We start from the raw sequence: 18,658 nt of genomic DNA, 5'->3' as shown, positions 1-18,658 counted from the left end.
TTTGCCCTTTTCTAAGCCCCTGGCACTAAGGGAGTCCCAATCAATACTGGGGAAGTTAAAATCCCCCACAACCACCATTCTGTTGTTTTTACATCTTTCCATGATCTGCTTGCAAAGGATGGTGGATCAGTGCAATTCTATACCCCTAAGGATTTAATCATACCCCATTTCCAGAATACTTCCCGACAATCTCTAATCTCGTAAAGAATTGCTTCCTACTCATCTCCACTAACTTAATTGATCTGGTTCATCCTTGTTCAACATCTGAGTAGCAATTGATAGTATTGGATAAGAGGGGTCAATTGAATAAAGACTGGAGATCACTAGACAAATTAGTAGCGAATCGTCACAGGAATTCCACAGAAGGTCTGCAGATTAATAACTGAGGGGTTTTAAACCAAGTGGAATCAGCACATCTTCAGACACATCTGAGAAGACAGAATAGAGTCAAGAGGACACTGGAGAAACATAAGAAGATAGGAGCAGGAGAAGGCCATCTGACACCTTAAGCCTGCCCTACCATTCAATATGATCTTGGCTCATCTGCCACTCGCCTCAACTCCTCTTCTGTGCCAGTTCCCCCATGGCATTAACTTGCCTCTCTTTCAAAAAGTTACTATTTCCACATTAAATACCTCTAGTGATCTAGCCTCTATGGCCCTTCAGGATAGAGGACTGCACAGATTCACCTTCCTTATCAAGAAGAACACCAATTTTAAATGACCACCCCTTTATCTTGTAACTATGTCCCTTCAACTGAGACTTTCCGACTCATGAAAGCATGTCAACATCTCCCCTGTGACACCCCCATTGGATTTTATGTTTCAGTAAGATCACCCCTCATTCTTCTAAACTCTAAAGAATATAGATATAACTTTTTTGCCATTCATTATAAGATAACCTCTCATTCCAGGATTTAACTTGGTGAATCTCTTCTGAATTGCCTTCAATGCAAGTATATCATTTCCTAGAAGTGTTCACAGTGCTCCAGATGTGGCTTTGACAAAACCCTGTATAGTTGTAACAATATTTCTGTATTTCTAAATGCCAGTCCCCTTACAATAAAAAGCAATATGTCTTTTGCCTTCCTGACTACTTGCTGCACCTGCCTGCTAACCTTTTGAGTTTCATGCACACAGGAACACCTAGATCCCTCTGTACTCCACTCATTTGGATAATTATCTGCCTTTTCATTCCTCGGACAGAAGTGTACAACCTCACACTTTCCTACATTAAACTCCCTTTGCCAAGTTTTCGCCCACTCACTCAACCTATCAATTTCCTGTTGCAACGTCCGAATATCCTCATCTCAGCATGCCCTCCCACATATTTTGGTGTCATCAGCAAAAGCAGACAAAAGCAGTGTCCCAAAGTCATACAGGAGCACAGGTATTAGAGACAAGCCTTGATAATCTAGCAAATTGTTAAGTATTTTTGGTGCACTTTAGTAGAACTTGATACCACAATAAAGCATGAAACTTGAATCTCTACCTATGAGGTCTAAGTCAACAAGAAACCACATGCATACAGTGGTTGCATATTATTTAACTGATTGAGGAAAATAGAGGTTAACTTGGTGTTTGCTCCAAGATCACTTTAACTGTGATACTTTACTTCAATGACTTCCATACACTTCTGCGTGTAACACAGAAAGAACAGACCATCTGAGGACTGCTGCCCAGAAATTTTCAAAAGCTTGTGTGTCCTGCATGGAAATATTAATGAATCTTAGATCACCAAATGGATAATGAGGGGATTAACGATCAAGAGGGCATGAACTGCAATCACCACCCCCTCAATGTTTTGTTCTCAATCAAGGTTTCAAACATGGCACTTTGGAATCTTGCCCGACAAGAGAACCACTTTGATGGCTGCAGCAGTGATATTTAGTTTTGTCCCAGCTGTGACCTTGAATCTATCAGTATTTCAGGGCCAAGGTAAAACAGATAGGCTAGCTTCCTCCCTCCCTACCTCCCATGGAGATGAGTCTGAATCCAAACAAATATGCCAGGGAAATACACAGAGAGCGCACTCAATTTTATGTTCACAATTCCTACATAAACAACTTTATGTAGGAATTACAATGCAAGGGATCGTAGGGTTTGGTTTCCATTAAAAATGAGGTAGAAGTTTTGTCTGCCTCTGAGAAGCAGCTTCGTCAGCAATCATCCATAACGCTCAGGCATAACTTGGAAGAAACTGGAGTCAACTGTGCCTGTTCTATTGGTTCTACAAGGTGACTTAATCTATCAAAATAGCATCCACAAAACATGTGCACATTTATATTGGGAAGTGGACTGGGCATGGTATTTGTAGAGGCTTAATAACCAGCAGCAGCATGCAGGGCAGAGAAACAATAGTGGCAATGAGATTGCAACACTGACTTGGTACAATGCTGCCATTTGGAACTTCAAACTGCAGCCTGGGCCCTCTCTTAACCTATCAGAGCTCTACATGTGTTTGATCTCATGTTGTGTTTTTTTTCTCTCTACCCTTACTTTTAATATCAATTTTATACAATTTGAAGGGCTGTGCTTAGATTCAGTCTCAATATGAGAAGTGTGCAGATGATTAGTTATTGCTTGAACATGTTGTCATTCTTTTAACTACATTTATTCTTTCAAAGGTTTAAAGTCCTATGCACCAAACCTAGCTGATCAAATAAGTTCAGAACACGTTAGGCCATTTAATGGAATGATATGGGGAGATCGTATTATTTACTCCACATAATCCCAGAGGAACAGGTAATGTGCTTTATATAGAAGTATCAAATAAAACTATTGATGAAAGGAGTGAACTATAATAGACTGGGTGAAACGATGGATCAAATGCCATTCTTTCGCCCTTGGAGTCTGTGTTGGAATTCAACACACATTTAAGTGTCAAAGGTTTCTTCTTCAATCAGTGAAACCTCCATTACAGGCACATACATAGGAAATTAAATTTGACTGCTTTGGAGGGGTGTTAGTACATACATCCTACAAACACATACTTATGTGCTCAGTTATTATTTGGGGGCAAGGAGTGCCATGGTCCAATTTGTTTCCCCACCACCTGCCCTTGCTTCCAAATGACTGTAATCCCGATATTAGTGGGAGGGGAACACTGCGAAATAAGTGAGGCAGCATTGCTGTATTTTAGGATCAGTAGTTGGTAAATATGTTCCTGACAATTCAAAGACGATAAAGTCAGCATTGGCAGTTTGATACTATGCAGAGAGATCTTCAACTGTGCTGAGTCTGTTTTGGATACTGCTTTGCTACCTGTTCTGGGGAGCATTAAGGAAAAATAGGTTGCCTTCTTACCATTTGCATTAGGCTGTCCCAGAACCTCAAACAGATAAGGGAATAAAGTAAGAAGTCAGGTACACTAAAATTAGAAAGGACATCCTTTCCAGAGAAAATGTGAGTTTTATTGATGTAACATTATCCTAAGAAAACAACTATATGATTGGCAGGAATATTAATGCAAAAATACAAGTTTTAGGAATGGGGAATTGTGGCGAGTTAGCTCTGGTCTTTAAACAGTGGCATCTGGATTGAAGCCAAGTCCTGAGTGATGGGATCTAACTTGCTTATTACAATACAGGAGGTCATTCGTTTCACTAGATCCATAGCAACTCCCAGCAAATCAATCCCATCAATCTCATTCCCCTTCTCTTTATTTCCCTGCGGTATTGCAACTTATCCTCTCTTCTCAACTGTAGGAGTCTATGTGAGACCTGTTGGGGAAACTCTCAATGCAGAGAGTGCTCATCACCCACTTCGGATGGAATGCATACTAAATTGCCAGGTTGCACTGTCCAATAAACACCTGGCAGTAGAGAAGGGCCAGCACAAATGTTCTTCGGGTAAGTCACTCCTGACTCACTTGGTTGAAGTTTTTGATGATGTTAGGGTGGATGAAAATTGTCGATATTGTGTAAACGAGCTTCCAAAAATGTTTTGGTACCACTTGTTAAAAGAAAACTTGGAGCTAATGGAATAAAGGGAGCAGTAGCAGTTTTTATGTAAAATTGGTTAAAGAATGGGTTGTGATGAGTGGCTCCTTTCCAGAATGGAGGGAGATTAGTTCTCTAAGGTTTTGCACTGGGACAAATGCTATTTCCGATATGCATTAGTGATTTGGATCCAAATGTAGAGAATACAATTATTTTGCAGATGGCACCAGATCAAAGGGAAAAGACTTGATATATCAGCTGATACACTTTTAAACAATTGTGATAGATTTTGTTTTATTTCAAATGTAGTTATATAATTTTGTAAACTGTAGATTATAGATACTTTATTTTGATTAATCTGTTTCTATATTGTGTCCTTGACTGTTCTAGCAAACTGTTGTTTAAATGTCACATCATAGACTGTTTAAACCAATTTATTTTGTATGGACAGTGTTGTAATTATAACTTTTCGGTGACATAAATGCAAATTTCTAGTTTTAGCAAGTTTTGAACTTAATTTATATTTCCTGAACTTTGAATTTCAAATATTCAGTATACTAAATTTTGTTTCTTAATCCTTCAACAAGAACATATTTGTGACTCCACTATAATATACCAATGAATATTTATTTCATTTTTCAATAAATATATCTTTGAAGAGGAGCATCTGGGTACATTTGTTCGCTCCAGCTGTCCTTCCCAGTTCAGCAGATGTCTTTGCCTGTGGTATCATAATTCAAAATAGTTTATTGACATATCACTTTGATATGTTAAAACTGAACAAAAAGAGAACCCAAACCAGGCAGTGCTTCACAATAATTACAGGATGATCTGAACGCATGGGATTATGTATAGCATCATTTTATCTAATTATAAACACTTCATGCCACTCATACAGATACATTTGACCCTTCATTCCCTGGTTAATAATGCAATGCCCTTAAATTGTTTCAAAACTTAGAATGATTTCTAAGTTACCATCTGCAATTTTTTCTCATTATACAATATGTTTCAATTGCATAACTTGAGATTTCTCAACACTTGTTCACATTCAAATATAAATCCACTGTGTCGTAGAATTATAGAATTTGGCAGGAGAAGCCGTTCTGCCCATTAGAGCCGTTCCAGTTTTCCAAAAAGTTTGTTCAATTAATTTCACTTCCATAAACCCTTTCATCATTTCTTCCTAAATCATTTATTTTGAAAATATTTATCCATCCGCTTTCCAAAAGACAATGTAGATTTTGCTTCCATCACTACGTCTGGTCAAACATTCCACGATCTAACAATTTTCAGTATTAAAACATGTTTTCTTAATCACATTCTCCTTTATTGGTTTATAATTTTCAAATTTAATCCCTAGTGACCTATAGTTAACAAGTGTAAGCAGTTTCCCCATTCATCATACAAAAGCTCTCAAATCACCTTATTATCTACCTGCACTGCACTTTCTCTGTACCTCTGACACTTTACTCTGCATCCTGTATTGTTTTACCTTGTACTACCTCAATGAACCGCATAATGAATTGATCTGTATGAACAGTATGCAAGACAAGTTTTTCATTATACCATGGTACAAATGACAATAATAAACCAATTCCAATTCCACCCTGCTCTCAACTCTCCTCTTAACCTTCAGCTATTATGTAGAAACATAAAAGAGGAGCAGGAGTAAGCCATTCAGCCCTTCAAGTCTCCTCTGCTATTCAATATGATGATAGTTGAACATCAACCTCATATTCCAGCTCTCCCCCCCATACTACTTGATGCCTTTTGCATCTGGAGATTAGCTATCTCCTTCTGGCCTTTCCCTTTTCTCCCTTCTACCTTCATGGAGAAGATACAAGAGCTTGAAAGCCTGGACAACTAGAGAACAGCTTCTGCCCCACTGCTATCAGACTTCTGAACCAATCACCTCTTTCACATTCCCCTTCCCAGTGGAGCTGCCACGTTCTCGGTTTTTTAATTTTACCTCTCTCGATTAATCTGTTATCGACACTTTAGCATTTCTTTTTGCACTACTTCAGATTACAGTACTGTCTTTGGACCATTCTGTTGTTTTGTGCTCATCACTGTATTTATTATTACCATGTACACTGTTTAATCTGTGAGCTTGTCGCGAGCGAGGAACTTCATTGCACCCTGGCGTACATGACAATCCGAATCTGAATTTAAACCTAAAACGATTCAACGGCTTGTCGTCAACAGCCCTCTGTGGTAGTAATTGCTCTCCTCACACGGAAGTCCTTCCATCCCAGGAATCAGTCTGGAAAACTTTTACTGCACTCCCCTTATGGAAAGTATATCCGTTCCTAGCTCACAGGATCAAAACTGGGAGGCACGGTAGTGTAGCGGTTAGTGTAATGCTATTACAGCACCAGCGACCCAGGTTCAATTCCCACTGTTGTCTGTAAGGAGTTTGTACGTTCTCCCCATGTGTCTGTGTGGGTTTCCTCCGGATGCTCCGGTCTCGTCCCACATTCCAAAGAGATACAGGTTAGGAGCTGTGGGCATGCTATGTTGGTGCCAGAAGAGTGGTGACACTTTCGGGCTGCCCCCAGCACATTCTCAGTAATGCAAAACGACACATTTCACTGTGTGTTTCGATGTACATGTGACTAATAAATAAATAACTTATAAATATCTTACATTTCCTCTGGTCACTCTGTATAATTAAATGCTTTACCTTATTATAAAATATAAGGATCCTATATGCTTTCCTTAAGATTTGTCCTCCTGCTTGTTCAACTGCCTCTCTCTCTGCTTCTCAACTTTTTTTTTAATGCTTTGCCACTTAATATGTTCACTTCCTCTTGATATTCCTCTCCAAATGTAACATTTCCTTACGCTCTCATTAAAGGCACATACCCAATGTCTATCCTCCTGTGCAATACAATTTATTATATTTTTAGTCTTCATCAAAAGAATCTTTCTGTCACTTTCAGAAAGATTCGAACCATTGAATCAAATTGGAGACTTGAGTACATGACATAGGCTAACACTTCAGTGCAATATTGAAGGAGTGAGGTACTATTGGAAGCATTACCAATTGGATGAGATATCAAAACTTCAGAAATGATGTCCAGGTTGTCATGAAACAGTATGAAATTCTGATACTGTCCTCAGCAATGGGTTTTCCACAGCTGGGATCACCAGGCATGCATTAACTAGAATCTCCTTCTGTAGTTGTAATCTTATTTTATGTACTAAAGGTTTATTGCATTTACCTATACCAAAGCAATAAAGGAACTTCAAGGTATTAAGGGCAAAGGACTTTAATGCCTTGCAGAGATGTAAAAATAAATTCTAAAATGAAATCAAGGTTTCAATTCATATTCATTTTTAATGTAAAGAATGCCCCGCACATTAATACGCATAGATATTTATTTGTGGATTACTGATCCTGAATTGGATATTTTATCGTTTATTTTTAAGGAGAGACAGGCAGCATGCAGGGCAGAGTAATATTTTTTCAATACAGATTAACATTTTGCTAAAGAAAAAGCTTGTAATTCAGCAGCATTGCAACATCATTATTAATGGTTCCATCACTGCTTAAGTTGTGTTTAAATTTTGAAAGCACAGAGGAGAAATAATTCATTCAGCATTGGACCGTTTAAACAAAAATTCAAAGTATGTGGCATTCTTTTAATGGCTTATAAAGAATTTAACTATTGTTTCAAAATATGAGTGCAGCATTGAGTTGCCCTGAATGAATTAGCCTCTTTCAGTGATGGTGGCTTCATCAATATGATTAATAACTTCTATTCTAAAGGTTGAAAGCTTATTTTTTTATGGGATTATACCAGTGTGTATTTTGCAGTTGCAACATAAATCAATGGCAATGTGACAGATGAATTACAGAAGCTGTTGTGAACGTGGTCAGACTCGATTTCCATTAGGCAACATTTTCAGCTACAATTCCAGGGTTTTGAGTCAAATGAAGCTTTTCATAGTGCATTAGGCACCTGCTGATTTTGCAGTGGACTTAATGGTCACAGAGGTTCCCAGGTCAGTTTGAAAGTATTCAGTTTGGATGAATTGAACTATTATAGTATCTGTAAAATATCCACTACACGACAACAGAAAATTGCACTCGTCCTTGAGTCCAACACCATCATGAACAATCAAACTCAACCCCAATAGAGAGAATGCATTGAGCTAGAGATCTATTCCTTTTGATTTTAGAGATTAATGAACCTGTCACTTGATCTGATGGTTGCTGGAGAGTGACCTTTGGTAAAGAACCCAACAGGGCAGCCATCTGCCCAGACAGAATTTAATGTGCTGAAAATCATTTCTTTCCCTTTCACCAACCCCCAAGCCCAAGAAAACTCCAGACTCAGTACTAATTTGCGATGGGAAAGAAGCATCAATGTAATGATCATGATATTTTGTGCATTAAAACACTACTAAGAATAAAAACAATATAAAAGCATTATTTCATGTTTTCAAAAGGTTTCCCACCTCAGAATAGAAAAAAAATTCAAATGTGTTTTGGGATAATCTTATACACAGATTCACTGCATGGTAATGAATCGTTCATCAGTCACATTGTTTTTGTTGGGAAGCTGAAAAATTCTGAACACTAATCCAACATTACCTGAAGGTGTCATACTTCATATTTTTAATTGTCTGCCTTTTAAAAATGCCATCTAACTTTGCTATAAATCATAAACTTCCTCACCTCCAGCACCTGTCCCTGATTAAGCGAGGAGGTGAGGCAATGTAATCAATATATCCCTAAAACACAGATATTCTACAGAGTTAAAAATTTGGTAATGGACAAAATTCTTTGAGGATTTCCAAATGAAGCAGTGTGTAATATGCTGCATTATATTCTTGGGTAAACACTTCATCTGTGCATTTAACACAAGGGTCAAGCACGAGATTTTGATCTCTACTTCAAGACTGCAGAAGGTTATGCCACTTATACTTGATGCTTTGGCTATTCAGCTAACCTGTTATGTAAGATGGTAATAGAAGTCCTCCACTGATTTCTTGTTTTAGAGTCATAGAGAAATACAGCACAGAAATAGGCCATTCAGCCCACGAAGTCTGTACCAACCATCAACTGCCCTTTTACACAGAGCGTACATTAATCCCATTTTATCATCCCCACATTATCAACAAGTCCTCCCAGATCCTACCACTCACCTACACACTAGGAGTAATTAAGCTAACAATCCGCACAGTTTTAAGAAGGAGATTGGAGCACCTGGAGGACGGTCCACACGGTCACACATAGAACATGCCAACTCCACACAGACAGAGGTCGGGATTGAACCAGGGTCTCTGGCACTGTGAGGCAGCAGCTCTACCAGCTGCGCCACTTGTGCCACTTATCTGGTTGACGATCTTCATTTTTGATGTGAGTCCCCATATCATCCTACCTTCACAACTTCAGAAGCACTCACCAACTTGCAGGCCTTCGAGATTGTAAAGAGAGTGAGTGTCAATTTTATGACTCCTACTGGGCCACACGTGAAACACACTACAAAAAGGATGCATGAGCAATGGAGAGAGTACGAGGAAAGTCTGCCAAGACAACCTGAAGAATGAAAGGGTGGGGGGGGGGGGGGAGTGGGGGGGATACAGGAGGAAAGATTAGAAAATCAGTGTGTATTGTGGAGAAAGGTGGTGGAGTGGAAGTGGGAAATAAATGGGCAACCTTGTCGTGTATTCTAAACATTACTTCAAAATATGGCAGGTTGGTGGTGTTTGAGGTCAAATGCAAAACCAGTGAAAAAATAAATTTAGAACAGATTATGAAAGAAATTCTTCCACAGAATGGATGACAAATTCTTGGAATTTTCTGCAATTCAAAGGAAGTATGACTAGAGGTGCTCAAATTTTTATTGGATGCAACTGCATGTTTGAAGCCTGGAGCCTGTCCATGAGTAGAATGGGGCACAGTGCCATGGGGGAAGCAATAAGCCAGATTTTCACATTCAAATATTTCTAGTGAAGTTGTAAACCACCATCAAGATGACCGTACAAAAAAAACTGAGAAAGGAAATGTCATTACTGCTTTACCCACCCCTTTCCCATGCCTTAATCTGAAAATTCATTTTGGTACATATCAATGTGATATTGATTCCAACATAAGAGTTCTCCAAAATAAATATTCTCCTGTTCACATTAAATGCAAAAGCCCACAGGGTTTCGTCTGTTTCTGTGGCTATATGCGGAATATCATATTTCCAATTAGATTTAGTTTCCACATCTGTCATCTCATGAGTGTCATCGAGGAACGATGATATCGTGAGTCACCTTGGTACACTCTCACACTCCACACATCTTTCCCATGGAAAGTGCTTCATAAAGTTGAACAGAATACTCTGTGTGATATTCGAAGAATCAAAGCATTTCTCTCAACTGGTGCTACTTTGATCATGATTGTTCTGAAATGAATAGCAGTGTATGGGAATAAGACTTTCTTCCCCTCAGAGCAGGTTGGATTTGAACATAGGTACTAGAAGCAGGGGGACCTCCTTCTAAATCATGGCCTCATTTATTATAGCCATTAACCCTTTAAAACCAATGTTCATCTGCTGTTATAAGTACTATGGTTTCTAACTTGGATAGTATTTCACATAGAGACAGTAATCAAAAAACTTACATTATAATTCAGCCGAGGAGGAATTAGATCTAGTCTGCTACTTCTAATCATCTCTTCAACTCCTTCCTTAGGATCCTCCTCATGCAATCTAGTCTTACACCAATTTCCCACCCTGAACAACCCTCTCTTTGGTTCACTACCTGCAAATCCCAAATCAGTCCCCAACACACTCTCTCATTGACCCCCACTTTCCACAGTTGTGGGAGGTTGTGGAAGAAAAGCCTTTGGGTTTGTTTGTCTGTCAAAGTTCCATCCTACTGACATGGCCCCACATTCAACATCCCAGGATACAGAAGTTTTAGGTGTGACAAGAGAGGGATGTAAAAGAGGTGGGGAAGTTGCAAGGTGGGGGAGGTAAGGGGCAGCACAGTCATGCAGCTAGTACAGCCGCTGCCTCACAGCTCCAGTGGCCCAGGCTTGATCCTGACCTCAGATGCTGTGTACGTTCTCCCTGTGACCACGTGGGCTTCCCCTGGGTGCTCCAGTTTCCTCCCACATCACCAAAGCAAGTGGGTCAGAAGTTAATTGGCTACTGCAAATTCCCCAGGTGTAGGTGAGTGGTAAAATCTGAGGAGGAGTTGATGGAAACGTGGGGTGAATAAAGTGGCTTAGAGTAGGACTGGTGAAGAAATGGGTGAGTGATGGTCAGCATGGACTCAGTGGGCAAAGAGCCTGTTTCTGTGCTGTACTTCTCCATGAGTCTGACTATTTGATAGAATATTGTAGCCTGGGTTCCATGGCTCCTCTGTATAGTGCTGTCTTAACACTCATCTTACGTGCATTAGAATTACCAGGCCAACATAAATTGAAGATTTAAAGGGAGTATCAGGGTCAGTGAAGGCCACAAGGCAAGTTCACAAGCTACTTCTCAAGCTTAGCTTTCACTTGTAGAAAACATTAATAGATTACCAAGTGATGATTAATGAGCCTTGGCAAGATATGTGCTCAAACCTTGAAGCTGTTGTCATTACATGAAAATGTGTAACCCTTTGGATGCAAATTTTTTTTGAGTTATAAGAAGTCTTAAAAAAAGGTGAAGTTAATTATGGTGAAAATCCTCAGTGGTTTTACTTAAGGACATGTAACCAGAATTTTCCAAGTTGTATAAATAAATGTCAAGATTTGGGAAGTACCAATATAATGGATTGCATTTGCTGTGTGTTTTTGCACAGTTTACTAGATTTAAGCACCTACAGAATTGTAACTTCTAATTTTGTTGGAAGTACCTGTTGATACTTGTTTTGTTAGTCAAAGCATACATTCAATTGAATAGTTCTGAAAATTTCCAGAGTTGAAAAGGAGACCTTTGAACTGTTTTATCCAATACTTGTGTCCTAGGTGTTATCATCACCAATAGCCCATCCTGGTCCAACCACGTAGATGCCACAGCCAAGAAAGCTCACCAGTGCCTCTCCTTCCTCTGGAGGCTAAAGAAATTTTGGCATGTCCCCTTTGACACTCATCAATTTTTATCGATGCACCATAGAAAGCATCCTATATGGGTGCATCATGGCTTGGTATGGCAACTGCTCTGCCCAGGACCGTAAGAAACTGCAGAGAGTTGTGGACACAGCCCAGTTCATCACGGAAACCAGCCTCCCCTCCATGGACTCTGTCTATACCTCTCGTTGCCTTGGTGAAGCAGCCAGCATAATCAAAGACCCCACCCACCCGGGTCATTCTCTCTTCTCTCCTCTCCCATCAGACAGAAGATACAGGAGCCTGAGGGCACATACCACCAGGCTCAAGGACGTCTTCTATCCCACTGTGATAAGACTATTGAATGGTTCCCTTATACAATGAGATGGACTTGTTTGACCTTGCACCTTATTGTCTACCTGCAATGCACTTCCCTGTAGCTGTGACACTTTACTCTGTATTCTGTTATTGTTTTTACCCTGTACTACTTCAATGCTTTCTGTACTACCTCAATGCACTGTGTAATGAATTGATCTGTATGAACGGTATGCAAGCCAAGTTTTTCACTTTACCTCGGTACAAGTGACGATAATAAACCAATACCGATCTTTCTCTTCCCTACATACAAGAATGATTTCATTGAATCACAACATTCTCATTAATTTTACTATTCATAGACCTTGATAGCTTCTTTCAAACACTGTGGTCTCGAATTTAACCCTCTCTGCCTCAGTGAGTTAAAATGAGATCTGCCTCCTCTGAACCTTCCAACTTCCTAATGGTCCTTTGAGCAGGACAAATCTCCCAAACTTCCAAGCTCCTTTTTCAGTGTGCAGATGGACCCTGATGACATTAACGTACACTTTTCCCACATTCCTCCCCCCCCCACCTCTCTTACCACCCAGTCACAGACACAGTGAGCCAAATGGCCTCTCTACCATGTCAGAATTGTCCTATAGTTCTATGATCTAGTGCAATTGCTTGCAGCAGTAAAAAGTACATGGACTAATATAAAACAATATTAAGCTGGGAAGGACTGAAACTTAAGTGAAATATAATTACAACACAAGTTGAAAGGAATTGCAGAGTCAGCAGAGAGAATGCATGGTGCCAGGACAAGTTATTCAAGAGGTAGGAACCACTGGTGCTGAATTCTGTGGCTTTCACACTGTTATTCCATTATTTATAAGTTCAACCATGCCACCGGCAACCAACCCCTGGCATTAAAATGCATCCCTAATTTCACTTCAGCTATCCAGTCACTCAAAGCAGAGGTTTAGAGAGATTTTAATCAGTTCACCAAACCAGTGACCTCAGGGAAGTTACATGACACACACAGCCAACTGTCTACTCCTGTTCGAAGCCTCCTTTTTGACATCTTTGCCTTGCCTGGAATGAGTTGTTTCTGTGACCGTGTAGCTCTTCAAACTGCCACATCTTGCCAAACCCAAGAGAACACAGGAGGGAAGGAAATGGGACAGGCAGGAAGGCTACAATAGGAGTCTGTATGGACTTGATGGGCCAAATGGCCTCCTTCTGTGCCTTAATGATGCTATAATTCTATACCATTTTTCTAGGTGTTAGGGACCATTCCATGTCATCCTGAATATGGCCTTCTCTCAGATCTTCCACTCCTTCTACTTGACCAGTGCTGCACCTGGCTGGGTTAGGTGCAGGTTCCCAATGTTAGGGTAAAAGGTCCAGATATTCAGATTGGCTGGACCTGCTTACCACTCTGTGTCCAACATCCCAACCCATTAAAAATGAGGCCACCGAAAACTGCTTCCACCTGGTGAAGTGTGCAGAGTTTTTAGGAGAAGATTTTTGTCTCCCCTATCTGGAGAGTAGTCTGGCAGACAGGATCCCTCAGTCCTTTATAGATCCTGCCTGACTTCTATCCCATTAAAATGTAATAAGACCTGTCGAGGGAGAATTAGCTGAGCTATTATAAAAGGGAGGAAATCTACTCCTCCCATGCAAGTGGTAAGGATGGAAATCTATCACATACTTAAACTACAAAGAATATATTAATGTTGCCAGGTCCCTGCCTGTTTAATCTGCATCTTATGTAAATGTTGTTACATGCATGTAGTACTTCAAGATTTGGCTTTGGTTGGCTTTCATACCAGTTGAAACATTTGCGGGCAGATAAGAGGATTAGTGGTCACCTTTTCCATCATTCAATATGCACAATATATGCCCTTGCTGATATAATGGAATTACACAGTGTGTCTTCAGTATAAGAGGGTAGGATAGCAGTTATGTGACTGAACTTACACACCAGGGATCCAAATCGAACTTTGTCAATTTGAAAATTGAATTCAGTTTTAAAATCTATACTCAAGAACAACAGGAAAAGTAAGCACTGTGAAGTTATAGATTTATCATAAAAATATTCAGATGTACATACAAATTAGGAACAGGAGTAGGCAACCTCCATTCTGCTTTACCATTCAATAAGCATAGGGATGATCTAACTGTAACCTCAAACGCACATACAGTTCCCATCCACCTGGCAACCTTTGACAGCCTTTACATACACGACACAGAAGGAGACTATTTTTGCCCATTCAGACACATATCTGCTCCCAGCAGAGCAATCCCATCATCCTGCTCCTTATTTTCCCTGCAGATTATGCTCTCCCACATGCCCATCAACACTCTTCTGATTCTTTTTCCCACTTACAGGTAAATTACGTAACTAATTAATCTACCACCACAGCTTTAGGATGTGAGCAGAAACAAGAGCAAGAGAAAACCCATGTGGTCACAAGGAGAACAAACAAACTCCACACAGACAGCACCCAAGGTCAGGATCAAACCCAGCTCCCTGGAGCTGTGAGATAGCAACACTAATGGCAGCACAACTATGCCACTTTCTTATCAAAATTCTATTTACCTCTGCCTTAAAAATATTCAAAGACTCTGCTTCCGCCACCTTTTGAGGAAAAGAGTTCCAAAGGCTTACAACCCTCAGAGAAAATATGTCACGTCAATGCTGTTTTCAATGGGCGACCCCTTAATTTTGAAAAATGATCTACTAGTTTTAGAATCTTCCACAAGCAGAAACATCTTCTCCACATCTACCAGGTCAAGACCCCTCAGGACAACTTGTTTCAATCAAGTCACCCTTCACTCTTCTAAACTCCAGTGGATACAAGCTCAGCTTGTCCAACCCTTCCTCATAAGACAACCCATGCATTCCAGGTATTGGTTAAGTAAACCCTCTCCAAACTCCTTCCAGTGCATTTACATACTTCCATTAGGAAGAGACCCATGCTGTGCACAATACTCCATATGTCCTCTGCACAATGAAAGTTGTCATCTTTAGAAGTCTGACATCCTTGCCTGGCCTGGGTCATATTTGGGACTCCAGTCCCAGATGAATATGATTTTCTCTCAACCGTCCTCTGAATTGGACTAGAGAATGGTTCAGTCACAGCAAACTATTGTCAACAATTAAAGAATGGGCAACACATGCCAGCCTTGCCAACAGTGCCCACATCTTGTGAATGAATGAAGAGAAAAATTCATTGTGCATAAAAATAAGTGAACGTGTGATGAATAATTTGTACAATGAGTTTTGGCTGATGCACCATTGCTGGGAATGTTTAATCTGCAAGGAACTTCCTGGATCACTGCAATTATAGCAATGGCATTCCTCATTCTCACGGAGTCATACAGCATGGAAACAGGCCCTTTTGCCTACAAAGTCTGGGTGAACCATCAAGCACCCATCAACATTAATCTAATTTTTTTTCTGTTTTTCTCACATTCCCATCAACTACACCCCAGATTCTATCACTCAGCTATACACAGGTCAATTTACATTGGCCAGTTAATTTACCAATCTGTACACCTTTGGGATGTGGGAGGAAACCGGAGCACCCAGAACAACCCATGCAGTTACAGGAAGAACGCGCAAACTCTACACAGATAGCACCAGTGATCAGAACTGAACCGAGGTCACTGTAACTGTGAGGCAGAGGTGCAGCTAGTAGAGGATGATAACACAGAATAGCTGTGTTTTCATGTGTGAATTTAAACAGTAAGTATCAATAGTCTATTCAACTGTGGATGCTTCACAATATAGATGGATCTTAACCTTGCTGCAGGCTCATATAAAATGGGAAACAGGGTTGGCTTCCCCATGAACAAGCTCAGGAACATTGAGGCCAATTGTAAAGCCACCTTTATAATCTCAACAAAATTCATTTCAGTTTACAGACCAAGAAGCAGAACTAAGATCTTCATGCTCTGTAACAGTCAACCTTCTAACAATTGTGCTTATGCACACTGTGGTGTTGGGGAGCTGCTGATTTGTTAAAGATGCAGCAAGGTTTATGGTCATGAGGTAAATTCCACGGCACTCACACCATCTACCTGGCACAGCCAAGAACCATCTGGAGTTCAAACAGATTTGAGCGTTATAAATCTGAACTATACTGATTCATTAATGGCCTTGTGTTCATCGTTGACTTTGATGCTACTGTGTTCTCTTAAATGCCAAAAGGAACATGATAAGAAGCAAACACTGAGCCAATTTTAAACAATGGAAGAAAACACATAGGGACCAGGAGAATTTGTTTCACAACATAATGATTAAGGGCAGAGAAATATCTTTTTTCTTTTGGCATGTACATCACACCTGATTTACAATGTCTCATCTCTCCTCTACATATTATAAGAAATCAATTTCTATTTCTCACATGGTGTTAAGTATGAACTGAAGCTGACCAAAAGCTGAGGCTCAGTTGGTTGTGCTCCTTTTTCTAAGTCAGGTTGTTGAGAGTTGAATTACCATACCAAATGTTCCAGACTCATCCCTCAGTCTTGTCCAAAGATGTTGCTTTTGAAAGAGAGATTAAAAAACAAAGGTCCTGACTGCCCCCTCAGATGAAAGTGAAGGAACTAATCAAAGAAGAACAATGAGATTGTCCTCAGGACTCTGGTCAATAACTATCCCTCAACTGGCAACCATCAAATAAACTGGAGATCTGGCACAACAGGTTGTGCTGCTGCCTCACAATTCCAGCTTCCCAGTTCAATCCTGACCTCCGGTGCTGTCTGTGTGGAGTTCGCACAGTCTTCCTGTAACTGCATGCATTTCCCCTGAGTGCTCCGGTTTTCTCCCATTTCCCAAAGACGAGCTGGCGGCTGGGTTAATTGGTTGCTGTAAATTACCCAAAGTGTAGGAGGTTGGCAGGAGAATCAATTGGAGTTGATGGGCAGGTGAGAGAGAATAGGTTATAATGAAACAAGTGGAGGAACAGGCTTGGTGGGATTCCTCTTAGAACCAGCATGGACTCAATGGGCCAAAAAGCCTCCTTCTGTGTCATATGAAAATTATTTCAAAATTGTTTCTGGTAACAAGCTACATGCAAATTTGTTAGCATTATTCCTAAATAACAATAACGATCAATTCAAAACATTTCTTTGCTTTTAGAGCACAGTGAAACATTCTATGACTCTGAAAGACACTGAACAAATCGGAGTCTTATATTTCTACATGGGATACTATATTTTTTACAGTGGCCTGGGTACATACATCACAGCAAAGCATTCTAGCCCATTCATGGTAAAATACTTACCTTGCAAAGAAGTGCAATGGCCCAATCAATGAGGTAGGCTGCCAGGCTCATTTTTGCCTTCATGTAACGGTCAGGTAAGCAGGACAGGTACATCCGGTGCAGGTCAGGCTCAGCAAGGGGTGACTCCATGGATTCAGGCCTTTCAGCGTGATCTCCATTCAAAAAGTGATGTCCAGAGCCTCCCTCCATTTTGATCCGTGATACTTCCCTTCGTATGCTGAACACTCACCAATTATCCTTCTGTTTCGCCTTTAGGACATGGGTATACACACCCTCTTCAGATTCAAAAACACTTGAGCTGCACATAAATTAGCATCAGCAAAACTATTTCTCCAATGCAAATTCAGCAGCATAATTCAACTCTCTGTTGGAACCAGCTTGAATTGAAAACAAGAGTTCAGTATCTATTTTAAACAGTCCGATATATCCTCTGCCACAGACAGACTGCCTCTAGATAAATATAGTCATAGTTTAGCTCTGTGCAAATCAGGAATAGCAATCCCATTATTAGAAGTTGTTGGGGGGGGTGTTCATTCTTTACATGCAAACTTGTTGAAGCAATGTGTACAGTGGTTAATCACTGAACGCACTGTAACAGGAGAAAGGATCATAATCCGAGCCTTGTAAACTTAATGTCACTCCAGCGCTGTGTCCTGTTGCTTTAAAAATGAATGAATTCACTTAAAGTGAGTCCCCACGGTCAAAGTTGCACACATAGGTGATAAAAACAAAATTCTGTCTTGTTTTTCAAGTGTTACGGTGAGCTATGATAGAAGTAAAACAAGCAATCCCAAGCTTGATGCACTAGCTGGACATGCAGTGACTCCTGCAGGCAGCATTTCTGCTAATCAGTTTCACAACAGAAAAGAAACATTAAATTTCTTCACCGGGGTGATCTCATCTTGCAAAGAGACCACCCTGCCACCACACCATCCATTTAAGTAAGTTACCTCTAGATGACCAGAAGTCGATTAGTGAGTTAGAGGCTGGCTGGTAAGTGATATATTGCCTTGCCTGTTTTCTTCTCTCCTCTGCCTTTGTGCTTTTTAAAGTCTCACTTTTCTTGACTGAACTGGCTCTTCTTTT

At 40.2% G+C, this 18,658-nt stretch overlaps 1 protein-coding gene across 2 annotated transcripts in view; it reads right to left on the bottom strand.

Moving 5' to 3' along the window:
* LOC127572107 (rho guanine nucleotide exchange factor 4-like) overlaps window positions 1–18,001 on the bottom strand; it is a 351,573-nt gene extending 333,572 nt beyond the window's left edge. For both annotated transcript variants that reach the window (XM_052018989.1, XM_052018990.1), the window contains exon 1: window positions 17,573–18,001. In XM_052018989.1, coding sequence (XP_051874949.1) covers window positions 17,573–17,761 — 189 coding nt within the window. In that variant the 5' untranslated portion in view covers window positions 17,762–18,001. The remainder of the gene's footprint in view (window positions 1–17,572) is intronic.
* Window positions 18,002–18,658: the final 657 nt, after the last annotated feature.

Source organism: Pristis pectinata, chromosome 6, assembly GCF_009764475.1.
Source record: "Pristis pectinata isolate sPriPec2 chromosome 6, sPriPec2.1.pri, whole genome shotgun sequence".
NCBI classification, from domain to species: Eukaryota; Metazoa; Chordata; class Chondrichthyes; order Rhinopristiformes; family Pristidae; genus Pristis; species Pristis pectinata.
Note: the sequence above shows the minus strand (reverse complement) of the source record. Positions and strands in the feature narration are given on the sequence as shown.